Source organism: Hemicordylus capensis, chromosome 5 (genome assembly GCF_027244095.1).
Source record: "Hemicordylus capensis ecotype Gifberg chromosome 5, rHemCap1.1.pri, whole genome shotgun sequence".
In the NCBI taxonomy this organism is placed as follows: Eukaryota; Metazoa; Chordata; class Lepidosauria; order Squamata; family Cordylidae; genus Hemicordylus; species Hemicordylus capensis.
In genome coordinates, this window is record NC_069661.1 from 141,190,301 (window position 1) to 141,217,393 (window position 27,093).

Below are 27,093 nucleotides of genomic sequence, written 5' to 3' on the forward strand. Positions count from 1 at the left end.
AGACTTAAGTCACCTTAAGTAGCGCAGCGGAGAAATGCTTGACTAATAAGCAGAAGGTTGCCAGTTCGAATTCCTGCTGCTACTATATCAGGCAGCAGCGATATAGGAAGATGCTAAAAGGTATCATCTCATACTGCATGGGAGGAGGCAATAGTAAACCCCTCCTGTATTCTACCAAAGAAAACCACAGGGCTCTGTGGGCACCAGGAGTCGAAATCGATTTGACAGCACACTTTACCTTTAGTAGAGACAGCTGTTATTTGATTATATGTTATCTCCACGTAATTTCAGTTCGTAGTTTACCAACAAAGCAGGATGGGCCCTTAAAACCAGCTTGTTCAGCAATGTGGGGTTGGGAGCGGGGCTGTGACTGTTCTAGGTTGTGCTCTCAGTTCACAAAAGAGCACAACCTAGAACAACAAGGTGAGGCCAAACTGGTGCAGCTTAGGGATGTACACGAACCAAGGTTTGTGCATAGGTTCGGTGCAGAACCAGTTAGGATGAGGTCCGAACCGGTTTGGCACCGCAGGGAGGGGTGAGTGGGATTTTTTTTAAAAAAATGGAGAGCAGGTCCTTACCTGCTCTCCGCCACCACATGCATCTTCCTGCTGTGGTAGCGCTCGTCCCAAGTACCCCCACACGGCGCCAGCATGCACATGGTGTCTGCGCATGTGCAGAAGCCAATTGCATGATCAGCATGGTGTTGCTGACCAAGCAAATGGCACCTGTGCCTATGCAGACGTTCATGCTGGTCCTGTGTAAGGGTACTTGGGACAAGCGGCACCACAGCAGTAAGCTGTATGCAGTGACGGAGAGCAGGTAAGGACCTACTCCCCCTTTTTAAAAAAAAGATCCCACTTGCCACTCCCCTCCCCATGGTACCAAACCAGTTCAGACCTCGTTCAGCACTGAGCCTAGTGCAGCACCCAGGTTGAGCACCGAACCTGTGCCCCTGCTTTCCTCCATGTCAGCGAGCTTTCCTCCCACCAGCATGAAGGAAAGTGTAAGGCTGGGGGGAGCTCCTGCCTTGGCGAATGGGCTCTCCTCCGCCCCACTAGCCCTAGTGCCCACCTTCCATCACTGATCTAGACTGTTTATTTTAATTATCCATAACTCATAAAATGTTGTATTCCATCCACTGGAGTTATATAAACTAATATGTTTTTGAAAAAATAAACTGTTATTTATAAACTGTTATTTATTTGCTTAATAAAACATAGTGGTGGCTCTTTCCATTAAGGACCTATGTTTTAAATGTCTGAATAAATCATTAGAACGGGCCTGTTTTAACTATCTACATGGTATTAGGCTGGGAATATTTTATACTGGCTGCCTTTGCTCCTGACAGCAAGGTCTTGATTGGTTTGACTTGGTAAAAAAAAAATTCAGTTGGGTTTTCAGTTGCATTATTATAGAAAGTACTTGAATTAATGTGTGTTAAGTAATAAGTACTTAAGCAACAGAAACATGCTGAGCAAGCTTTTTTATGAGTTTCATCAACAGCATTTTTTCTCTGTGTGTGTGTGTTTTTGTGTGCGTGTGTTTAGAGGCAGATGAAATAGACTCCGAAGATAGCACTGAACCACCACACAAAAGGCTTTGCTTATCCTCTGAAGATGATCAGAGTATTGATGACACCACTCCATGCATTTCTGTCGTTGCAGTTCCAAGTAAGTTGGTCACTGCCAGTGGAAAGGTAATATTGCATACAGGTGTACCGCCTTACTCATGGATTCATTATCTGTGGTTTCGCATATCCGCAGTCGGGAAAATGACACCCATCCTCGGCATACGCAGGGCGAGGGGAGGAAAAGAAAAAACACGTCAATTTCACATATTGGCAGGTTGGGGGTAGCTGGAAATGACCGCGGAGTTCATTACTGGGCAACATTTTACGAATAGGAGCCACAAAATAGTTTCCATTTAAAAAAGCAAAACAACCCCCCCGCCCACGATTTTCGGCCAATTGAGGCGTGCAGTGCGACAGGGGGAGCAGCAGATACAGGTAAGAGGCTCCCCCTGCCATGACAATCGGCCGGAACCTAACGCCCACAATCCCATAGGGATCAATGATTTGCCGTTTCCATATCCGTGGTACAGGCGCAGAACAGAACCCCCGCAGATATTGAGGTCCACCTGTACTAGGAATTTGATCCTAAGTAAAATAAGAGAGGGACTTGCAGGAATATAGACATTGCCTATGCTGGTGAGGTAGAGCAAAGGATATTTTCCAGGCATGTCATTGGGGTGGTGGATACGGCAAGTGAGTGGGTTTAGTTTTGTTTAACCACATTGCTGATGTCGGTGCAAGATAGCAAAAACTTTCAGATTAGAACACTTTCTGGAAATTTCATGAGAATGTAATGTAAAGAGGCACATGCTCCACATGTTATGTGTATCTTGTAGAGATTCCTATAAACACTTCAGATCCTGGTCAGAAGGAAGCAGTTTAGGGGAACACAGCTGGTGAGGAGGTGTGACCACAGTGAGAGGTCTTGCTTTGGAGAGTATGGCCTGTGACGAAAAACTGTATGAGAAGGAGAGGGAGGGGGAAAGGGTGATTTCTTCATTCAGCTTTAGATATTGATGGGATTTCAATAGAGAGACAGGTTGAAAATCAGCTCATACAGGGCAGGTCCTGCTTGCTGTCACAGCACATTTGAAAATAGATTCATTCATTCATTCATTTGATTTCTATACCACCCTTCCAAAAAATGGCTCAGGGTGGTTTACACAGAGAAATAACAAACAAACAAGATGGAACCCTGTCCCCGAAGGGCTCACAATCTAGAAAGAAACACAAGATAGATACCAGCAACAGTCACTGGAGGTACTGTGCTGCGGGTGGACAGGGCCAGTTACTCTCCCCCTGCTAAATAAAGAGAATCACCACGTTAAAAGGTGCCTCTTTGCCAAGTTAGCAGGGATTGAAGTGATTTCAGAAGAACTTAATTTATTCTGCATAATGTGTTTTAGACCGTGGAAGTTGTGAAAGTGGTCTTCAGGTAAAGTCGTTATTTACACGAACATGAATATAGTATATCAAAGTATTAGTTGCATCATCATAGTCACAGTAGGGATGTGCACAGAACCAGCAGGGGGTGTTTCAAAGGCAGGGGGCATACCTTTAAGAGTGGGGGAGGGTGCCCTTGCCCCTCCTTTTGTGTTTCCCCCACCAGCGCTCAATTTAAAAAGTCTCAGTCAGGGCGGCAGCGTATCTCGCTGCTGCCCCAGTGTCCTCAGCCGGAAATAAAAGGAAGTACCCAGCATGCATGTGCACGCACGTTGCACTTGCTCGCGTGCCCGCCTGACATGTGCGCAAGCAACCATGACGTGCGCACGCACTGCGTTCTCCTTTCTACTTCCGGCTGAGGAGGACACCGGGGCGGCAGGGAGGTACTCTGCTGCCCCGATGGAGACGTTTTAAATGGAGCGCCAGCGGGGGAAATGCAGCAGGAAGGTTAAGGACACCCTCCCCAGCCCTTAAAGGTATGCCCCCCCCGCCTTTGAGCCAGTGGAACTGCTGGTTGTTCAGACTGGTTTGGAGGCCCATAAAGAGCCTCCGAACCGGTTCTGTTCGAATTCCTAATTCACGGTAATGCACCGCTCACAAATTATTGCTTTTCTGTATGGGACTGTAAACTCTGTACATCAGAGGGCCAATTTTTGTTATTGGTTATGTGAATACTTCTTCTGAGGTGAAAAGTGATGAGCTGACGGACCCCTACATTTTCAGGGATTTTTGACTTTCAAATAATTTCATCTTCTGAGTCACTTTGTAAGTGTGTGAACTAATCAGAGGCTAGTATCCTAAGACAAATGATAATACCAGTTCTTTAGCTGGTAAAATTTTGTATTTCAAAAAAAGAAGAAAAGATCAGGAAAATAAACCTTGACAAGAAGTTTAATTCAGGAGTTTAATTCAGCTTGTTGAATACAAAATTGAACAGAACAGATTAATTAAAAGTTACAGTTACAGCATGCTCTTAAATAATATTTTAACATGTAAAACATCTGCTATCTACTAAATGCAATATTGCAAACTATGTATAATTAAGACTGAATCAGTGTAAGATGGATGACTTACTCTGCAGGATTTGGATTTGTTTTATACAGTATATGCATTGAGCCAGTGTGGTGTTGTAGTTAGAGTGCTAGACTAGGGACCAGGGAGACCTAAGTTCAAATCTCCATTCAGCCGTGAGACTTGCTGGGTGACTCTGGGCCAGTCACTTCTCTCTCAGCCTAGCCTACTTCACAGGGTTGTTGTGAGGAGAAACCTAAGTATGTAGTACACTGCTCTGGGCTCCTTGGAGAAAGAGCGGGATATAAAATGTAAAATAGATAAAATAAAATAAATAAATTTCTGTTGTATGCTACTGAGTTAGATTAGAAACTGGCAACAGTTTTTTTGTATTCACATGTGAGTTACAAGATTTGTACACTGATAATTTTATGTATATGAATTATCCCCTTTGCTAACAGGGTCCACCCTTGTCTGCATTTGAATGGGAGAATGCGTAAACACTTTAAGGTATTCTCCTTAGGGATGGGGCCACTCTGGAAAGAGCGCTTGCTTGCAGAAGGCTCCAAGTTCCCTCGCTGGCATCTGCAAGATAAGGCTGAGAGAGACTCCTGCAGCTGGGGAAGCTGCCGCCAGTAGGGATGTGCACAAAACTGGTTCGCCCGGTTCGGTTCGAATTCGAACCAGGTTAGAACCAGGAGGGGGTGGTTTGGTTTTGTTCGAACCACCCCCTGGTTCGGTTCAAATTTGAACCGGTTCAAAAACCCAAAAATTGGTAGGATGGTAGCTGGCACCCAGGGGTACCTGTCACCCAAACCACAAAGCAATCGGACACTTCTATGATTTTTTATGAACTTTTGAAAATTATTTTTATTTTTTTCTCATAGGATATAATGGGACTCCAACCAGCCCATTATTCCTTATTGTGGAGCACCCATGGGTGCCAACAACCATGCAAACCTGGAAGCAATAAGACACCCCTATGATTTTTTATGAATATTTGAAATATTTTTAATTATTTTTCTCACAGAGTATAATGGGACCCGAACCAGTCCATATCCCCTATTTTGGAGCACCTAGGGGCACAAAAGCGGGGTGGGTGGTAGACAGACGGGGTGCCTACCACTCACAGAACCCCAAGGCAATTGGACATTCCTCTGATTATTGGTGAATTGTTAAAGTATTTTTGAATTCCTCATAGAGAATAATTAGGATTGCAGCAAATGTATAGCTTCACGTCGGGGGGAAAGGGGTGTCGTAGAGTGGAGTGTGGTGGGTGGTAGTTCCTAGGGTGGGCAAGGAAGCTATCAGAACTATTTGAAAGGAATTGGTCAAAGGGCTGATTTTTAAGTGATTTTTGAAGTTTACGCGTCTTTAAGGTTTTTCTCCATAAAGAAGCATAGAGGTGTCAGCAAATGCATAGCTTCACGTCGGGGGCAAAGGGGTGGCCTAGAGCAGTGTGTGGTTGGTGATTGTGCCAGGTAGGGACAAGGAAGCTACCTGAATTTTTTCAAAGGATTTGGGCAGAGGGCTGATTTTTGGTGAATTGTTGAAAGTTTACGCGTCTTTAAGGTTTTCCCCCATTAGGTATAATGGAGGGTGTATCGCTTCACGTCAGGGGGAAAGGGGTGGCCTAGAGCAGTGTGGGGTTGGTGGTAGTGCCAGGTAGGGGCAAGGAAGCGACCTGAATTTTTTCAAAGGATTTGTGCAGAGGGCTGATTTTTGGTGAATTGTTGAAGTTTACGCGTCTTTAAGGTTTTTCCTCATAAGGTATAATGGAGCTTTCAGCAGCCCCATAAGTGTACTTGGGGGGTGCTGGGGTGGCCCAGAGCAAGTGGTGGTGTAGCAAATGAGATTTTCAATGAGACACCATGAATCCACTCTAATTTGCTATCATAGAATCCACACTCAGAATACCTCAGAAACAACAGAACCCTGTACCCCATGGGTTAGAAACCCAAGTGGTGGTTGGCACCCTATGTGCACTAGTAATTATTGTCAATTTTATCGAAATATTTGGCATAAATATATAACTCCTTTTATTAGTTGCCATCCAGGTTGCACAGATACTTTTTATGTCGACTATCTCTAAACCTACAAGAATGACTTGATATCTTATAATGTGGCTAAATTATGTTTAATAGCCAATAAAATTAATCAGGAGTTCACTAAGAACCCAATCTAGATTATTCATACTGATGTATAGCTATTGTATTACAACCTTGATAGTTTTTGTTGGGTTTCTGTATGTATTATTCTTGTACTGGTCTATTACTGTAATAAAGTATTGACTGATGATTTCCCTTCATTTTCTTTTCTCTATTTTTCTTTTTAAAGTTAGCAATGCATACAGTACATTGGGAAATTTATGGGTGGGTAGCCACCTTAAGTGGCGTAGTGGGAAAATGCCCGACTAACAAGCCTGTTCAAATCCCCGCTGCTACTATATCAGGCAGCAGTGATATAGGAAGATGCTGAGAGGCACCATCTCACACTGCACAGGAGGCGGCAATGGTAAACCCCTCCTGTATTCTACCAGAGAAAACCACAGGGCTCTGTGGGTGCCAGGAGTCAAAATCAATTTGACAGCACACTTTTCTTTAGTTTACATATATGAAAACTTCTGTTAATGTTTTTTCTTGTAGGCAAGAAATGTCAGCAACTGGTAGGGTTTAATAGCCATTTAAGACTTTGATAATTGTATTATCGTGGTGCATTATATTTTAAAAAGTTAAGTGGTGAGGCACATAGAATACAATCTTGATGTGTGTTATGCTCACAACAGAGATGAAAACACGGTGCTAATTTTACATGTTTAAAGTTTCAGAAAGTGATCAGAGCTTTGAGGTGACCATGACTGCTACCACAGAGGTGGCTGACAGTGAGATTAATGAAGGCACTCTTACTCAGATCCAGGTACAATATAGCTTCAAAGCTGTTCGCTGTGGTTTTTGATCATGCCTCTGTGTACGCTTTCTTCTGGTGATGTTGTTTTTGAAATCCCTGATTCTCAGGTGGCATTTTATTTATTTATGGTATTTGTATCTCATCTTCCGAATAAATGCCAGAGTCAGCAAGCAATGTGAAAAATTAAATGTACAAAATAAAACTGATGTTAATGAGTTCATCAGCCTTCAGTAATGATGGCACCCTTCAGTAATGATGGGATATGTTTGCTTTATTAGTAAATATAAATATATTTAAAATATTTTTTGAAATTAAGAATGTTTGTTGTAGCCTCCTGCCAATGTGCTGTGTTTTTTTTTTAAAAAAATTGTTTGTTTTATCTATTCGTGTGGCTGCTCTAACTCCTGGGACAGGAAGTTAATGTGATCATCACAGTAATGTTAGCTAGGGATGTGTACGAGCTAGTTCGTCACCTCCTTTGGGAAGCGCCAGACCGGTTCAGCGGGGAGGGAAGCAGTTCCCTTAAGATGGAGGTAAGCAGGTTCTTACCTGCTCTGCTGCCATCTCACCGCTTTTCTGGGAGCAGCACTCGCTCTAGCAAAGGCCAAGCATGGCTGTGGCACTGTTCCTTGCGGCCTGCACTCCCAGCGTTGGCACACAAATGCGGCAGGGAACAGCACTGCAGCCGTGCTCGGCCTTTGTAGGACCAAGCACCACTCCTGGAAAAGCGGCAGAGCGGCAGTGGAGCAGGTAAGACCTGCTTACCTCCTTAAGGGAACCTTAAGAGCCGCCTTGGGATTTTCTTAATGAAAGGCGGGGTATAAATTTAACAATAAATAAACCACTTTCTGCCCCGCCCACACCTGCACAAACAACTTGTGCACATCCCCATTGTCACCCAGAACACCATCTGTTGTGCAGCATGCACACAGTCTTCTTGAGTATTTAGCTGTCCCCATTTAATTCAGTTAAATGGCAAATTTAACTTGGCAAATGCATATTTGATAGCAAACTGGCAAATTGATAGCAGCTTGGCAAATGCATATTTGATAGCAGCAGGGCAATATATCTTGTAAAAAAATTAGTTACAACCTAGACCATATTGCAAACATTTTCACTTTTGCCCTGGGTACCAAAGCACATAATTGCTAATCCAAGGGCCATGGCATAATATTATTCTACAAAAGCATAACATTCTCAGATGGCACAAATTAAAGGGGGAAATGACATCATCTAATCTTCTTGCAATCTCTGGCATAATGTGTATTTCATGTTATGAACATGTTTTAACACATAGGGTAAATCCTGATTCACACAATCAGTGGAATAATTGGGAGGTAACAGCGTTCTTAATCCTTGTTTATTTATTTATTACATTTATAGACCGCCCCATCCAAAGGCTCTGGGTGGTAAGCATTTACTGTGAATGAATGTCATATTGGAGACCACCTCTTTGATTTTCATTTCTCAGATTCTCCAGAATGAACAACTGGATGAAATCTCTTCTCTAGGCAATGAAGAAGTATCAGCAGTTAGTCAGGCCTGGTTTACAACCAAAGAGGATAAGGATTCTCTAACAAACAAAGGTGAGTTCGCACTCTCTCACTCTGCTATTCTGTTGTGTATGTGAATGAATTATGAACCATTTGTGCATTGTATAGACTGTATAGGTTTGTTTAAAAATAGGACATTGCAAACATATACAATATAACTTGCAAAAATTGAAGAATACATCATGTTATTTCACATAATGATTATACATTAAAATCATTATATGTTAAAATCATTCTTGGGAAACATTGACCCCCACCCCCACCACATCTACTGATTTGAATTTGTTTTTAGCTCCAGGTTAATGTTCCAAATATTTAGCAATTTGATTTGGTGGTTTTTAAGCTTATATTGCATTGATTACTGTGCTCTTCCTGCCTTTTTGCCATTTTATTGTTGTTTGAGAAGAATGGGAACACATTTTTGTTTGACTCTTGGGCACTAGCTAAAGCCTAATTTGGTGGGGGCGGGGAGAAGGGGCAGTAAACTTGTTGAAGCCAGGGGTGTAACTATAATAGGGCAAGGGGAGACAGATGTCTGGGGGCCCACTCTCTTTGGGGGTCCGCAGAGGTAAGTCAAATGACTGACTCCCCCAGCCACGCACCCGCCCGGGCTTTCTTCAGTTGTATTCATCCCCCAAAATTGATGTGAGTGTTAAGACCTGGAGCTACCAGAACACCATGTCTTTCTCTAGTACCATTAAATGACTTGCAGCATTGTCCACAATTTACACATCCTTTTAAAAAATAATTTAGGATGATGTTCTGTTGTGGCACATAGGTGTGATATATAGATAATAGATATAGATATTACTATGCTTTTTGTTACCACTATTCAGCCTCATTTAAGATTTCTTTGCTTCATGAGCTGAGCTTCAGTGTGTGTTGGGGGGGGCATTTTAAAATCTTGTCTCTGGGCCCACTCCAGCCTTGCTACGCCCCTGGTTGAAGCTGTTGTGTATGTGTCCACAACAGTGGTCAGGGTTTATCTGTAAGATCACTCCATCTGATACATGATTGGAAAATTAATGGGGGAGGTTTTTCTGTATAATAGCTCCAACTGAACTGGTAACCCATCTTGCTGTGTTTAGTAACAGAAATTAGAATCCTGACTTCTTTCCTACTCATTGTCTCGCATAATATTGACCATTAATGATGTGAAGTTTGTGTAACAATTTTTTCTCCACTTTTAAAGGTCATAAATGGAAGCAGGGAATGTGGTCAAAAGAAGAAATTGATATTTTGATGAGTAACATTGAACGTTATTTAAAGGTTTGTGTTACGTTTAATTATCCTGCTGACTTAACTAGCCAGTCTCTTCTGTGTTATACATTTTAGAACATACATTAATTTTAATTTCTTAACACAGTGGGCCTCTACACACGGCCATTTGGGGCTTGTGGGAAGCCCAACCCAAGTTCAAGCAGTGACAAGACAGACAAGCAGACCCTGTCCTGGCTCTATAACCCCAGCTCCCATACAAGCACTGGAGTGTGAGCTCAGCACTACAAAGGCCTCTGAGAATCAGGAGATTCTCACACTGGCCACGCTGTTCATTCCCACAGTGCATTGTGTGGCCAGGAGAAGAGCAAACCTCATTACCACATCTGCTCTATGATTGGCCACATGGGGGCAGGAGGCGAGCCAAGTCCCATTCAAGCCATTACAAGCCTGAGATCATAGAGAGAGCTATGCAGAGCAGCACATACACAGAGCGCAGCCTCTCCAGCTGCAGGGCTACCTTTAAAACATGGCCAACTACCAGAACCTCATTATCTGGAAAGTGGTCACATGATCCAGGTTCTGGGAACCCTGCTGTCTACTAACCTAAGTTAAAACTGAGGGACAGAAGCAGGGATACTTTGTTTCGGCAAGCCTGGGTTTGGACACTTGGGCACCATTTACACACACTGCTAACCCAGGCTTGCTTGCCCCAATCTGGGTTAGTGTGATCATGTGAAGAGCCTCAGTCTCTAAATAGCATTCCCTTTGCCCAATTTTAAACCTTTGAAAATACACTTTAGGGGAAAAATCAAGCAATTATTTTGATACACAAAAATATTATTTTAATAGAGACTGTCACACATAATTCTAATTTGCTTATTTACATTCTTTAAAAAACTGCTCTGTAATTGGTACAGTTTAATACAGAATCGGTGAGCATATAGTAGTCACTGGCAGCAAATGGAGCAATACATGTGGAGGGAAGGTTACAGGCAACCTCTGTTCTTTTTCTGGAAGCACTTCTGTGCAGCCGTCTTAATGTTCTTCTGAGAAGGTAATCTTCTACAAATGAAGGCCATGATTCTGCATGGGGTTCCTGTCTTAACTATATTATTATTATTAGTAGTAGTAGTAGTAATAATAATAATAATTTTATTTCTATACCGCCCTTCCAAAAATGACTCAGGGTGGTTTACACAGAGAAATAACAAACAAATAAGATGGAACCCTGTCCCCAAAGAGCTCACAATCTAAAAAGAAACTTAAGATAGATACCAGCAACAGTCACTGGAGGTACTGTGCTGGGGATGGATAGGGCCAGTTACTCTCCCCCTGCTAAATAAAGAGAATCACCACATTAAAAGGTGCCTCTTTGCCAAGTTAGCAGAGGTTCCTTACCTAGGAGAGCTGGTCTTGTGGTAGCAAGCATGACTTGTCCCCTTAGCTAAGCAGGGTCCGCCCTCCTTGCATATTAATGGGAAACACTGCAAGATATTCCCCTCAGGATGGAACCGCTCTGGGAAGAGCAGAAGGTTCCAAGTTCCCTCCCTGGCTTTTCCAGGATAGTGCTGAGAGAGATTCCTGCCTGCAACCTTGAAGAAGCCACTACCAGTCTGTGAAGACAATACTGAGCTAGATAGACCAGTGGTCTGACTCAGTATATGGCAGCTTCCTATGTTCCTATGTACCAATATTTGCAGTGCCATCATGATGGAGAATATGACCTCCCATATGACGTGAAAAGAATAAAACAATGTTCTGAGCTGTGAAGAAACCAAACACAGGAAACTAGTAGATCAACCTCTGGATACAGGACTTACTACAGAAGAGGCCCAGATTTGGATGGAGCCCTATCTGTTATACATTTAGCCAAATGATTAATATTATTGTAACGATTATCCATTCCTGTTTTTGTGTTGGTTCATGGAATAATTAAGTTGTTAGTATTAACGTTAAAGACTACTTTTTAAATGGGTAATTTGTTCCCAAATTTAGTATTTTAAATGCATTTTGCCTATGTCCAGTGTGTTATGTGTCCTCAATCTCTCTCTCACACACGCACACACACACACACACACACACACACACACACACACACACACACACACACACACAAACCTCATCATTATGTCTCAAGTTTGAATAGAAATTGGGCATATATATCCATATTTGATTTATTGGAATAAATATTGATCAACAATTTAGTTATTTTCAGCCTATGACACTACTTTTCTTATTTTTAAACATTGACAGATTTTGAGGTACCGTTTGCAGAACTTGATAATGAAGTTTCTTTCTATACTGATAGACTTTGGGAAACTTACGTTGTTGTCCAAACATTGTTGTAACTAGGCCCGTGGAATAAAAGATGCCACTGAAATAATCTTTGAGATGTCAAAAGATGAAAGGAAAGACTTCTACAGGACCATTGCATGGGGTCTGAACCGGCCTCTCTTTGCTGTGTATAGAAGAGTGCTTCGCATGTATGATGACCGAAACCACGTTGGCAAGTATGAAACCTTCCATATCAAGTCAAGTCACTTTTATTGCATTTAACCATAGGCCACTGCAATTAGACACTCATCCTTCAGAAAAATACATGACAAATTATTAACTTAAGTACATAGTAGGACACTAAACCAAGAAATCTGTTAACAGCATCTTTATATAAAGTTTTTGCTGCCTGATTTTTGTGTTTTTGTTTTTACTGCTACTGTGAAAAGAGCTCCTCTGTGTATAACATAGACTTTTTGTCAGACTGTATGCTGCAGATAATGTCAAATCTAGTACAACCTGTACACAAGGCAGAACATGTGACAGAAATTTTTATTTAGGCCCATCATTCAGGAGGCACTGCAGCATATGGTGTACCACAAGAAATGAAATCTTCCAACATTGGTATTTGAGTTGTGAATGGCTTCATATTCCTTTTAACTCAGAATAACATTATATTATCCAAAGAATCTAGGTGGGAGACAGAAACCTGGAATATGATGGTAGAATGTCAAATGACCTGGCTGTAATAAATTCTTTGAGTAAATACTTTGCTATAGTTGTGATATCATTACAATACTTGGAATTGTCAGCACTAGTAAATTGTTGTGGCATGCTTGAGATCATCTCTGTTGATATTTGCCAAATCAAGGCAAATCTCTATTGTAATTTGTAAACTGTAGCACACTTGCAATAGAGATTAAGGCAAAATCACACAGGCCCCCAATGTGTAGGTTCTATTTGTGGAACCTACAAATAGAAACCAGGAAACTACATGGAAACCAGGCATATGCCTTTATCATCACTACTGCATGTAGGACCTGATTTGATCTAATGTGTACTTGAGTACATATCTATGTGTGTTAAGTCTGTCTTCATGATACACCAACGTGTGTGTGTGTGTGTGTGTGTGTGTGTGTGTGTGTGTGTGTAAAACAGCATTCAGGGTCACACATGAGATTCCACATGATGGTCAAGACAATGATCACTGTTTGTAGGGCTCCCATGTTGTGAAACCTGGGCCATTTGGTTGAAGATGAGGAATCTCAACTTCTCATTCTGTAATACCCAGGCAAATTATAGTTGGTCGTTTCTTCAGTTATAACATATTCAGCCAATATGTTATATTACTGGTCTAAACCAATACACCTTTAGTGGCAACATTGCATACGTGACTTGCAGATGCTTTAACATAAGGTCTTGATGGTCTTGCTGGATTTAACATAAGATCTTGACAAGAATGATGACTATTTGTTGAGGTTTTGTTGTTTCTGAGGTGATCTGAGAGTAGATTCTCTGGTAGCAAGCCCAGTGCCCCATGGGCTTGTGGGTTTGGGGATGGTTGACACCCTATGTGCACTACACCACCATGCGCTCTGAGCCACCCTGGTGCCCCCCAATTGGAGCTATGGGGCTGCTGAAATCCCCATTATTCCCTATGGGGGGAAAGCTTAAAGATACACAAACTTCAGAAATTCTTTAAAAATCACCCCTTTCACCAATTTATTTGAAATCTGGATGGTAGCAGGAACCCATTGGGGCACTACCACCTGACCCACTCTTCTGCCTCTGAAACCTCCTTTCTGCCCTGAATCTGCCACAAAGACATGCCAACTTAAAAAATCATTTAAAAATCACCCCTTTGCCCAATTTCTTTGAAATCTAGGTGGTAGCTTCCTTGCAGCCATTGGGAACTACCACCCACCACCCACTCTGGGCCTCCCTGGTGCCACCCCCACCCCCCGGGGAGATATAATTAAGGCTGCTGAAATCCCCATTATTCCCTATGGGAAGAAGTTTAAAGATGCATAAAATTGAACATTCTTTAAAAATCACTCCTTTGCCCAATTTCTTTGAAATTTGGGTGGTACCTTCCACCCATTAGGCACTACTACCTGCCCCACTATTTTGGCCCCGGGACCCTTTTTAAAAAATCCAAATAGATTCGAATTTTGATTTGGAAAATTTGGCTACAAATTGAATCTGGGGTGATTCGAGGGGTCAGATTCGTACCCCAAACAAATTGGGGGTGTTTCAATTTGGGTACAAATCGTGGGTGTTTCAGTTTGGGTACAAATCAAAATGAAAAAATCGATCCGTGCATACCCCTACTGCTGATGCCAGGGAGTGAACCTGGGACCTTCTGCAGGCAGGCATGCAGATGCGCTTCCACTGAGCTATGGCCCTATCCCCTAAGAGGAATATCTTACAGCACTCGTGTAGTCTCACAGCCAAATGTAAACCAAGGTAGATGTGGCTTAGCAAAGGGGACAATTCATGCTTACTAGCACAAGACCATTTCTCAGTCAAAACAAGTATTGTCTTGCCTTCGTGAATAATATTAGCAAGTTATCATATTCCATACCAACAGAGTCCTAGGGTGAATCTAAACACTGAAATAAATTGTGCTTGTGTGTTAATGTGCTGCTTATGTGTTTCACAGGTACACTCCTGAAGAAATTGACAAGCTCAAGGAGTAAGTTTTATTATCCAGTAATCAATTTTTGTAAACAGCTGAAGAGAGCCTTCATATATCTTTCTAGAAAGTTGTTTTAATATGTGGAGGGCAGTTGGATGCCATGGGTTGACTCTTGTCTCTGAGGAAGCCATTTATCTCCCCTTTCTCAAACTTGTTTCTGATCATCCTAACTGCTACACACACACACACACACACACACACACACACACACACACACTCTCAGCATGGGGGGTGGGGGACACAGATAATAGGAATTTATTTATTTTAATCATATATTGTATTTATTGCTTGATTGTTAAATTTATAAACCACCTTTCATAAAATTATCACAAGGCAGTTAATGTATATCCTGTTCTGTACCATGGGCTCAGAGCAGCTTACGGTTACACACACACACACACACACACACACTTTCTCTCACTAAATGCAATAGTCCTGTTAAAGAGCTCACCAAAAAATGATGGTTTGGAGAAATTAAAGACACCAAATGAAATCAAAATGGCATTGTAAACATAAATTGTATTTAAAATAATCATTTTTAAAAAGCTGGCATCCCAAGTGTGATGGTGAAGGTGTCTCTAGACTGTCCCAAAAGGGTGATAGATGTTCACTCATGAGTACTGCAGTGTTCTTCTTCCTTCTCCAGCAGCAGCACCAACTGCCAGTGGTGACTATTGGAAAAGGTGCTACAGAGTGGACTGTGCTGGTTGAGAAGCAGAGCTCAGTCTTGGGTGTGATGAAATCTTGGAGGCTCTGCCTGGGGATAAATAGATAACTCCTGGAACTGATCCAGCAACAGCAATGAGGAGCAATTTCTACATCCTCTAAGCCAGGCATCCCCAAACTGCGGCCCTCCAGATGTTGCTGAACTACAACTTCCAGCATACTCAGCCACAAAAAATTGTGTCTAGGGATGCTGGGAGTTGTAGTTCAGCAACATCTGGAGGGCCGCAGTTTGGGGATGCCTGCTCTAAGCCATCACTGAGGACTTCAGGACATACTTCACTGTGTTTTGCCCCACACTTTTGGCCTGGCCAGCTCCACTGACCTTGCATTTCCACATTACATCTCCATTGGTTGGTTCTTTCCCTTCCAGTCCTCACAGAATGGGTTAATGGGAACCTGAGAGTGATATGGAATAGTGAGCACAGATGTATGACCAATTGCTAGTGTAACCACAGACTGTTAATGTTGGATAATAGCCCTAGTATCCTTTGAAAAGGTATCTCTTATCCTTGATTGTGTTACCACTACGGTAAAAGAAAAGTTCCACTATTTTTAAGGGCACTAGAGTAATAGTTGGAATTCACTTTCTTTTGCAAAAAGAGACTTTCATACCACACGAATCTGCCCAGACATTTCACTCTTTATCAGAGACCCTCTGAGGTTAGGAGGCCAATAACCAAGGAGAGGGCCTTTTTGGTGGTGGCACAGTGCATCTGGAATGCCCTCCTTTGCTTGACTGGCACCAACAATATTGTTTTTTCTGCATCAGGCAAAGACATTTTTATTTGTGCAAGCATTTAAGAATGTGTGTTAAGCTAGTCTGGATCCTGTCCACTGAAGATAAAACTAACTCATGACTAATGCCCACTGAAATTAATGGGACTTGTTAGTAACAGCGAATGCATTTCAATGAGGTTTAATAGTGACTAACTTAGTCTGGATCGATCCTGCTCACTGAGTTTTAGTGATTTTTTTAGTGATGCTTCACCTTCTGCTATTCTGTTTTATTGTTTGGGTTTTGTTTGGGTTTTGATATGATGTCACCTTAGACTTTTTGAAGAGCAGCTAAAAAAATCCAATAAATAAAATAAAATAAAAATAAGCAAGGAATGTAATGCAGGCCTTTGATTTTGACCACACCCCATCAGTGTGACAGCAGCATCTAGGGCATACTCAGAGGCTTGAAAGTGATCTCATTGGCTTTTCTTGTGGGGAGGAAATTATGATCAAGGCAGGAGTGAGACCGGGAGTAAAGAAATGCCGGGAAATGTACAATTCCTCTATTTTTGGTAGATAGATCTGTCTTTGTGTTGTCAGAACACAGTATTTCACTTTACTTTAATCATTTAAACTACTAAACAGAGGTAGGAAAGGAATGACTGACAGTTGCCAGAGTTATGTACTGTACTGACTTCCTGGGGAGGTGAACAGTAGAATTTGTATCAAGCTTTAGCAGGATTCTCTGTTCTATGCTTGAAAAAATTCAGTGGGATTTTACAGGGGATTGTTCTTGCCTCTTTCTTCTAAAAATCTCCAGCTGTGTTAAATTCTAATGAGCTACATCTCACCACACATCTGTGAAATTGGTAAAAGCTACATTGAGGACACTTAATACAGAGCAGAATTTTGAAGTGATACTGGGGTTGTACTGTTCTCTAACCCACAAAGAAACTTATGTTTGCCACTGCGTAGTTGACTGATTCACATGATAATTGTGCACAACGCTAATATCCTTTTTCCATCTAGGCTAAGGATAAAGCATGGTAATGACTGGGCGACTATAGGAGCTGCCCTTGGTAGAAGTGCTTCTTCAGTAAAAGACCGATGCAGGCTGATGAAGGACACCTGCAACACGGGTACAAATACTGTAACTTGGCAAAGGGAAATCTTGTTAATCCTGTGCTAACTTTCCCAATGTAAATTGTTTCAGTGGTACATAGGGTGACTTGCAGAAAGGATCCTTAATTGTCCATACCATGCATCTCCAGAAGCATTTTAAAAAATATATCACTTACAATAATCCTTGTTTTAGACTGTAAAGCTTTTTATAGTGTAGTTGTCATCGTCTTATAAGCCACTAGGGAATGTCCATCATTATGATGGTCTGGAAGGCAGAAAAAGACTCTATGGGTTTTGGAGATTCCTGGCAGTAGTGTCTAGGGCAGGTTCCACACACTCCATATCTTGATGTTCTTTCCTCTTTGTAATAATCCCTGATACTCTGTCTGCCTTATTTTCTTGAGAGTGTATGGGTTTTGGTGTTTTACAGGGAGCTACCCATTCAAATTCCAAGATTTTTCTTGAGTATTAGCAAAGAAACAATTCACATGTTACCATTGTGGCATTATTGTTGCAAACAACAACGGACTAACCTATGGGTGTGCTGCATCATGTGGGGTGTCCAAATGACATAGGTGCTTTCTGCATGCAGTCTTCTATCAGGTCCATCAACATTCATGTGCAAAGTACCCACATGTTCTAAACTACCTATATGATGTGGAACACCTGTGTGTTTGATACACCATGGTAGTAGCAAGCATGCCTCAAAGATATCGTTGTTGTCATCATTATTATTAATAATAATAATTATTAGGTAGCTTCTACAGTGGCATGCATGCAAGGACTTTTTGTAGTTGTGGTGTTCCACTAAGTTGCATTTGCATAAGTGCAGCTTTCCACTTCCAAAAGCAGAGGTGCTACTTTCCAAGTTGACACAGGTGAATTGCTTTGTACTATATCCTTATTCACTCATCATCTTTATTTCGGTCTCCAACAGGCTTCACAATCTTGCCCTTATTCTTGCACAACAATATGCTAGCACAAGACGAGTGCTACCTATTATTATATACCACTTTTCAACATAAAATAACATAAAATTTTCAGAGATTTACTTAGCTAAGAAGAAGAAGAATTGAACCTAAATTTAAGGCTAACAGATATAGTCAATATGACATTTATCAGTGTATGTATTTTGGTACTTGTACTGAATTTCATCAGCTGCTTTTACTGTCCACTTTCATAATATTAAAAGAACATTATGAAAAGTATGCTAGTGAATGATGCAGCAACTATACTTCTATGTAAAATTAGCTAAATTACATATTTTAACCACGATGTAGTGTGTAATACTTGTTAGTAACTGTGTGTTCATGTATCAGGCTTTTAAATTGGCTCCTGCACCTGCTTTTGACAGACCAGGAGGCCATATAGCAGATCAGAGCAGCTTACACATGTAGAGGTGTAGAAGAACTGCTGAGAGAAAAGTAGAGCGGAAAAAAGTAGGAACTTTTGTCTTGAACTTGGGGAAATTATTCTTTTCTTCAGTGCTTTGATGTCTAATATATATTTTTTTTAATTTCAGGAAAGTGGACAGAAGAAGAAGAAAAGAGACTAGCAGAAGTGGTACATGAATTAACCAGCACAGAGCCAGGTGACATTGTCACACAAGGTGTATCTTGGGCTTCTGTGGCAGAACGGGTTGGGACGCGGTCTGAAAAGCAGTGCCGCTCCAAATGGCTCAACTACCTAAACTGGAAACAGAGTGGAGGCACTGAATGGACTAAAGAAGATGAAATAAACCTGATTCTTAGGTTTGTGCTGACTTTCTCGGAAGTACTTCTATATTTTTATATTCTATATTCTATATTTATATAGGAGCCAGTGTGGTGTAGTGGCTAGAGTGCTGGACTAGGACCGGGAAGACCTGAGTGCAAATCCCCATTCACCCATTATGCTAGCTGGGTGACTCTGGGCCAGTCACTTCTCTCTCAGCCTAACCTACTTCACAGGGTTGTTGTGAGAAGAAACTGAAGTATGTAGTACACCGTTCTGGGCTCCTTGGAGGAAGAGCGGGATATAAATGTTAAAATCAAATCAAATCAAAATAAAATTTTAGGAACACACTAGGGGTGTGCCGAACTGGGTTCAAATTGAACCAGACCGGTTCAACTTCAAACCAGACTGGCCTCAAAAAACGTTGGCTGGTCTGAGTTCGAACCAGACCAGGCTGAGTCCAGTACAGACCGGTTCGAGAGTCTCTGCTTGTAAAAAGGAATCCAGTGACAATTCTCCTTTACAAGTAAAGGGGAATCCTGCCTCTAAAAAGCTTCTGTAGCGGATTTACCAAGCCTTTGTCTCAGAGCAAGCCCACATGAGGGGAAGAAAAATGCTGAATCAGCCACTCCATACTTTTAGAACAAAGGCTTTTCCCTTACCATTCTGTATTCCTAGTAGTTTATACACTGCCACCACACCCAAATATCAATAGACTTTAATCCCCCTGGTCTTGGGTGAAATTCCAGGGAAAGTCTCCTTCTCTTACTATTGGAAAAGTACAAAAAAAATTCACATGCAAGCTTACACATGGTGAGAAAACTGGTAGGTTGCTGACTGATCAAACTAAGACATGTTTTGCACCGGAGGGAGAAAAAACCCTTCCAGCCCCACCTTCCTGAGTTAAAAATCCACTCAAAGAGGCTTGTTAAAATTGCAAGGAACAAAAAGAAAAATAAAAGCTTTATTCAAATGCTACAGACTCCTTCAGTCTGAGGTTCTCTCAGCTCTTAGTTACAATAATATTTCCAAAAAGCACCCCAGATGATATTGGGGTGGCACACTTTAAAAATGGTGGTTACCCAGTTGCAAAGAACATGGATGTAAGAAAACACAAAAGTATCTTTTAAAGTTTACAGATTAACCATCATTGAACAGTATCAGGGATATATAATGCACATGAAAGACATAAATTTCTGACGCAAAATCTGACTAACAAGCTTTCCCTAGGCTGAATTCCCTTTTCCTTGCAAACTCACCCAATAAGAGTCAAGCTTCCTGCAATCCTGCCTCTCAGAGATTAGGTGTGTGCATGGAACCGCGGAGCTGCGGTCTGGCACTGGGATGGGGGGTTCCATTAAGGGCGGGGGAGGGTTTACTTACCCCTCCTGTGCTTTCCCAACTCCAGCGCCGTATTTACTTTAGAAATTGGGAGGCAGGATACCTCCCTGCTGCCCCTTTCCCTGCTTGGCTGCAAATGGCTTTAAGAAGGAAAGGGGCGGCAGGAAGGTATCCTGCCGCCCGATTTCGGAAAGCAGCCAAGCGGGGAAGGCGGCAGGGAGGTATCCTGCCACCTGATTTCGGAAAGGAGCCAAGTGGGGGAGGGGGCGGCAGGGAGGCATCCACCTGCCCGATTTTGGAAAGGAGCCAAGTGGGGAAGGGAGGTATCCTGTCGCCCGATTTCTAAAGTAAATACGGCGCCAAAGTTGGGAAAGCGCGGGAGGGATAAGTAAACCCTCCCCTGCCCTTAATGGAACCCCCCACCCCAATCCTTACGAACCGAACTGCCCCATGTCCAGACTGGTCCGGAGGCCTGTAGAATGGCCTCCAGACCGGTCTGGGCACATCACTATCAGGGATCTGTAGAAGTCCTTCCAGGAGAGAATTCTCCAGGCTTGCTTTTGACCATGAGGCAGAAAAACTCCATTGCTCTTCACTAAGTTATCCTCCTGTCCCTCTCTTACCTCCAGCCTGAAAGCTTGTAACAAAGGAATCCTTCTCTTCCTCCTCATGGTCCCCTAGGTCCCACCCACTTGGTGTGCTAATTGGCTGAGCCCTGGAGGTCATCAGCCTGTCATTCAGGACAGGGTTCACTTCCGGTTCACTCTTTAGGGGAAAAGAGCGATACTAAAGCTTCTAAGGGTGGTCGGAGGTTCGGTGGGTGGTGAGAGAGCACCTTTTAGAGGCAGAATTCCCCTTTGCAAGCAGAGCTGCTCGCACCAAGCTGCCAAAGAGGGTTGGATGGTAGCTTCTGTGATCACTAGAGAATCATTTCTGAAAACACATATTACTTTTTGAGGACTGTTGTGCATTTGTTACTGTGTAGTTATACCAGATGTGTTGAAAGCAAAAACCATGAAGCATTCTTTTTGCACTAGAAACTAGCTTGCCTGACACATGATTCTTTTCCATGTAATCCTGTCAGAATAGCAGAGCTAGAAGTATCTGATGAAAATGATATAAACTGGGATCTGTTGGCTGAAGGCTGGAGCAGTGTACGCTCACCACAATGGCTTCGCAGTAAATGGTGGACAATCAAGAGACAGATTGCAAACCACAAAGAGGTTTCATTTCCTGGTAAGATATATACTGTTACTTTACATATTCAGGAATTTATCTTCATTGTTTAAATATAGCAGTGCCTAAGTAGGTAGTGATTGAAATCCTCAGGGGATAGGGATGTGCGAGCCGGCTCAACCTCGAACTGGCACTGAACAGACCCGGTTTGGCTCAAGGTTGAGCCAAACTCCCCAGGCTAGTTTGGGGGTGCCAAATAGATTTTTAAAAAAAATTTAAAGGAAGAATTACCACTGCCAATGGCTTCAGGGGCCTTGGTGGGTGCTGCTGCGGCCTTGAGGGGGGTCTCTGGTGGTCTCCCCTCGCCCCACCGGCCTCTTATGGCCTATTTTGGCATGTGTCTGCCCTCTGTGAGTGTGTGGCAGCCCATACTGAAAATTTAGCTTTTCTGGAACAGAAATGAGATGACTTCATGCAGCACAAGTTAAAAGCAGAACATTTATTGAATTACAAATTAGATTTGTATCTCACCATTCTTTCAAGAAATTCAGGGTGGCATACATGGCCATCCTCCATTTTATCCTTACAATGAGCTTGTAAAATAGATTGGACTGAGAGAAAATGACGGGCCCAAGATTTTGTGACTGAGTAGAGATTTTAACCTGGGTCTCCCAAGTCATATTCTGACACTCTAACTGCTGTACTACAGTGGAGAAGACAGACAAAGATTTTGAAGCAATTCTATCAGTGCTATATTCAGTGATTACACAACCAGGAAGAGAGAGTGTTCTAGGATGTGGTAGGGATGTGCACGAAACTGGTTCGATTGGCTGGTGGTTCCGCTAGTTCACAGGCGGGGGGCATACCTTTTAAGAGCGGGGAAGGGTGCCCTTCCTACCACATTTCCCCCGCCGGCGTTCAGTTTTAAAAGTCCCCGTTGGGGCGGCAGCATACCTCCCTGCCACCCCAGTTTCCTCCTTGGCCAGAAGTTAAGAGAAGTACCCAATGCACATAGGTACATTGGGCATGTGCGCGCACATGTTGTGCTTCCCAGACATAATATATGACCTTCCTCACCTTAAATGGCGCAGCAGGGAAATGCTTGACTAACAAGCAGATGGTTGCCAGTTTGAATCCCCGCAGGTACTATATTGGATAGCAGCGATATAGGAAGATGCTGAAAGGCATCATCTCACACTGCGCAGGATGAGGTAATGGTAAACCCTTCCCGTATTCTACCAAAGAAAACGGAGCATTGGTCTTCACTTACCATGAAGGCTCCTTCTTGATGCTGGAGCCGAGGACATCTCTCATTGGGTTATATCCCCGCCCAGTTCTTTTAGGCCGAAGTCCAAGTAGCACAGAAACAAATATCTGTCAAATAACTGTCAACAATCAAGTAACATATAACATATATAAGAAACAAATATTAGGCAAAAAAACCCAGATGGAAGACAGATATCCTTCTAAAAAATAGCTTTCCCACGGAGTAGGCCGGAAAAACACCAGGGAGGGCCGAGATGTCCTCAGCTTGATGTCCTCATCAAGAAGGAGCCTTCACGGTAAGTGAAGACCAATACTCCGTTCTCTGATGCCTGGAGCCGAGGACATCTCTCATTGGGACATACCCAAGCTAAGGCCAAGTCCCCGGGCGGGAGTTCCTACCTACTCTGGGGGAAGCACCTGTTGTAGTACCCTGCGGCCGAATGCCGCTTGGGTTGAGGCAAACACATCGATCTTGTAGTGTTTTGTGAAGGTTGATGGTGTCTTCCAAGTTGCAGCTCTACATATTTCATGTACTGGAGTGTTCAATGAAAAGGCAGCCGATGTGGCCACTGCTCTTGTTGAATGTGCCATAATATGCTCAGGAGCTGGCAAATGTTGAGTTTCGTAAGTAAGTGAAATGCATGCCTGTATCCATCTGGCAAGTGTCTGAGAATATATTTGGCATCCCATAGAAGCTGGTAAGAAGCTAACGAAGAGGGACTCCAACTTCCTAAATCCCTCCATACGTTTTGAATACATTTTTAGGCATCTGCGAACATCCAGCTTATGCCAGGCCTTTTCCCTTGGATGGACTGGTCTGGGACAGAAAGATGGTAATATAATGTCCTGAGACTGATGGTAGGCTGATGAGACCATTGGTCTGAAAAATGGGTTCGGAATCGGACAGAATCTGTGGAGAATACGCATAAATCTTTGTGTGCAGACAGAGTGTTGAGCAACAATAATCTCCTTGCCAATGTAATCGTCACCAAGAATGCAGTTTTGTAGGACAGTACCCTTAAGGGGATTAATCTGATTGGTTCAAAGGGTGTAGACTAAAGTGCTCTTAGGACGATGTGTAGGTTCCATGGTGGAAATCGATGGACCACCATGGGAGATAAATGTGTTGCCCCTCTAAGAAATTTCTTAATATGAGGATGATTCATCACACTGGATTTAGAGAGACCCTCTATGACTCCCGCTAGGGATGCTGCCTGTCTCTTCAAGGTATTGGCCTTAAGACTTTTATCCAAACCATCCTGAAGGAAAGCTAGGAGATCTTTTAGAGTTGCCCTTCTGTGGGGTATTGCATGGCTCATTGACCATTTCAGGAATGCTCTCCATGTATATTGATATATGCGCTTGGTGGAGTCTCTTGTAGATGCTAGGATGGTGCTCACCACCTTGCTGGAATAACCTAACTTGCTCAGTCTCCAGGCGGCTAGCTGAAACCAACCTGGATCGTGTTGCTCGACAGGACCTTAATGTAGAAGATCTGTGGAGACCGGAAGGAGCCATGGTTCCTGAATGGCCATGTGATACAGTTCTGGGAACCATGGCCTCCTGGGCCAGTAAGGGGCTATCATGATGACCTGTGCCTTGAGTAACTGGACCCTGCGCAGAAAGTGAGCCAGGAGAGGAACTGGAGGGAATGCATACAACAGCTCCCGAGGCAATTCCGCTGACAGAGAGTCCACACCCTCTGTCTGTGGTCACGGAAATCGTGTGAAGAATCTGGGCAGCTGATTGTTCAGTGTTGATGCGAATAGATCGACCTCTGGGAAGCCGAACCGTCGAGTGATCCTCAGAAATATCTTCCTGTTGAACGTCCATTCGCTGGGCAGGAGCTGTTCCCGACTCAACCAATCCGCAATGGAATTGAGGTCCCCCTGTACATGATGAGCCATGACCAATGCCAGATGGACCTCCGCCCATGACATGATCAGGACTGCCTCTGGAGGGAGCGTGACCTGGTTCCCCCCTGTCGGTTTATATGGGCCTTGCTGTCGTGTTGTCTGTCCTGATCAACACATGCCTATTGTAAAGTACGTCCCAAAACGCTAACAGAGCCAGGCGCACGGCACGTAACTCCAGCCAATTGATGTTGTGTAAGCCTTCTTCCATCGTCCAGGAGCCCAGGGCTGTTTGGTGTTGAGAATGGGCTTCCCATCCCGTCTTGCTGGCGTCGGTTGTCACTATTATCCGAGTTGGCTCGAGGAATTCCTTTCCCCGTCTGATGTTGGAGTCTAACAGCCACCACTGGAGGGACATTAGTACCTCCTGCGGTACTAAGATGACTATATTGATCTTGTTGTAGATGGGCTGTCTGAACCATAGGAGAAACCACTGTAATGGTCTCAGATGGTGCCTGGCCCACGGTATTGAGTCCAGTGTGGCTACCATTAGGCCCAGAAAACGGGCTAGGGCCAACAGTCTGGCCTGGCAGGTCTGAATTACCTCTGAGAGTTCCACCTGACTCTCTGTCAGCGGAATGGTCTCGGGAGCTGTTGTATGCATTCCCTCCAGTTCCTCTCCTGGCTCGCTTTCTGCGCAGGGTCCAGTTACTCAAGGCACAGGTCATCGTGATAGCCCCTTACTGGCCCAGGAGGCCATGGTTCCCAGAAATGTATCACATGGCCATTCAGGAACCATGGCTCCCTCTGATCTCCATAGATCTTCTACATCAAGGTAGAAGAAGTGACGTTCTTCTGGAAGGTATAGCCAGTCCTTTTGTGTGTCTATTATAACACCTAGATGCTGGATTCTGTAGGATGGTACGAGGTGACTTTTTTCTCTGTTTATGAGAAATCCGTGTTGTTCTAGAGTGCAAATAGTCATGTTTAGATCCCTCATTGCCACAATCTCGGAGGGAAATGTCAAAAGTAGCTCGTCCAAATAACAGAAAATGCGAAAATGCGAATTCCCTGCAGCCTTAGGTGTGCGATTAAGGGTGCCAGTACTTTTGTAAAGATTCTTGGGGCTGATGACAATCCAAATGGGAGCGCCCTGTACTGATAGTGCACTCTGCAATATTTGAAACGAAGCAGGTGATGGCTTTCGGGATGAATCGGAATGTGCAGGTATGCCTCTTTTAGATCTATAGAGGCTAGCAGATCCAGATGCTGCAGCGCTTCCGTTTTTGTGCAAAGAGATTCTATCCGGAACCTGCGTTTCGGGACCCACTGGTTCAGAAATTTTAGGTCCAATACAGCCCTGAGAGTCTTGTCCTTTTGGGGCATGGTGAATATTGTTGAGTATACCCCCTGTCCCTGTTGTTGCATAGGGACAAGTTCTATTGCGTCTGTATCCATTAGGTGCTGAATGGCATCTAGGAGGCCTAGGTGTTTGACACGCCAACGTGACCTTGGGGTGGGTAGAAATCTTTTGGGAGGTTTTGCTGATAGTTCTATCCTGTAACCTCTCTCTATTGTGGAGAGAACCCACCGATCTGTTGTTGTTTGCTGCCATATTTGCAAGGAGGCTGACAGCCGACCTCCTAACCCCCTCAATGGGGCATCATTGCTGTTTTGGGGGCTTTGACTGAGTGTTAAGGCCCTGTCTGTTCTGATTGTAGGCCCTTCTGCCCCTCTGTCTATTCCATTGGGGCCGCTGGTATCTAGTATCTCTATCCCTCCCTCGAAAGGAAGGTCAAAAGAAACGAAAGGGCTGATACTGAAACTGAAATGCCCTCCTAGTGGGTGGGCGTTCTTGTCTATGAGGTGTGCGAGGAAGAGGCATAGTCTTGTGTTTGTCTTTTGACTCAACCAAAACCTCCTTTAGTGCCTCCTCCCCAAACAACTTTACCCCGTCAAATGGAACCGCCACCAAATTTGAACATGATGCAGCATATACTGGCCAGTATGTTAACCGTAGGGTGCGATGCCCTACCACTGTGGCTGTGGAAGCTCTAGACGAAAATCTTACTGCATCCAAGGTAGCATCCGCAATGAAAGCTTGCGCCTTCTGTATTTTTATCAACTGATGTCTTAAACTAAACACGTCAGAGTGGGGTTCCTGGATGAGATCATCCAGCATACCACAGATGCTCTAGACATTATCGACTCCGCAGCAGAGGCTCTAATTATATATATATATATATATATATATATATATATATATATATATATATATATATGAATGAATAACAGAGAAGAGGCGTCATTAGCCCTTTTAAATGCAGCCTCAATTTTCTTGTCATTCTGGTCTTTTAGGGCTGATTCCCCCGTCTCTAGGTAATAAAGCCCCATTTAATAGGGCGACCACTGGAGCATCTGTCAGAGGTACCGTAAACATATCCATGGCCTCCTGCTGGAATGCATAGAACCTGTTGGCTACTGCCAGAGATTTTTGATTAG

General features: G+C 43.3%; 1 protein-coding gene across 11 annotated transcripts in view; it reads left to right on the forward strand.

Moving 5' to 3' along the window:
- The window catches only part of DMTF1 (cyclin D binding myb like transcription factor 1), a 90,592-nt gene that overhangs the window by 19,159 nt on the left and 44,340 nt on the right, over positions 1 to 27,093 (forward strand). For 10 of the 11 annotated variants that reach the window (XM_053253786.1, XM_053253787.1, XM_053253788.1 and 7 more), the window contains 9 exons: positions 1,548 to 1,670; positions 6,846 to 6,940; positions 8,403 to 8,517; positions 9,677 to 9,753; positions 12,058 to 12,215; positions 14,642 to 14,674; positions 17,150 to 17,259; positions 18,765 to 18,993; positions 21,381 to 21,532. In XM_053253786.1, coding sequence (XP_053109761.1) covers positions 1,548 to 1,670; positions 6,846 to 6,940; positions 8,403 to 8,517; positions 9,677 to 9,753; positions 12,058 to 12,215; positions 14,642 to 14,674; positions 17,150 to 17,259; positions 18,765 to 18,993; positions 21,381 to 21,532 — 1,092 coding nt within the window. Of the gene's footprint in view, positions 1 to 1,547; positions 1,697 to 6,845; positions 6,941 to 8,402; positions 8,518 to 9,676; positions 9,754 to 12,057; positions 12,216 to 14,641; positions 14,675 to 17,149; positions 17,260 to 18,764; positions 18,994 to 21,380; positions 21,533 to 27,093 lie in introns of those variants that run through there. The other variant, XM_053253797.1, reaches the window with a different exon arrangement.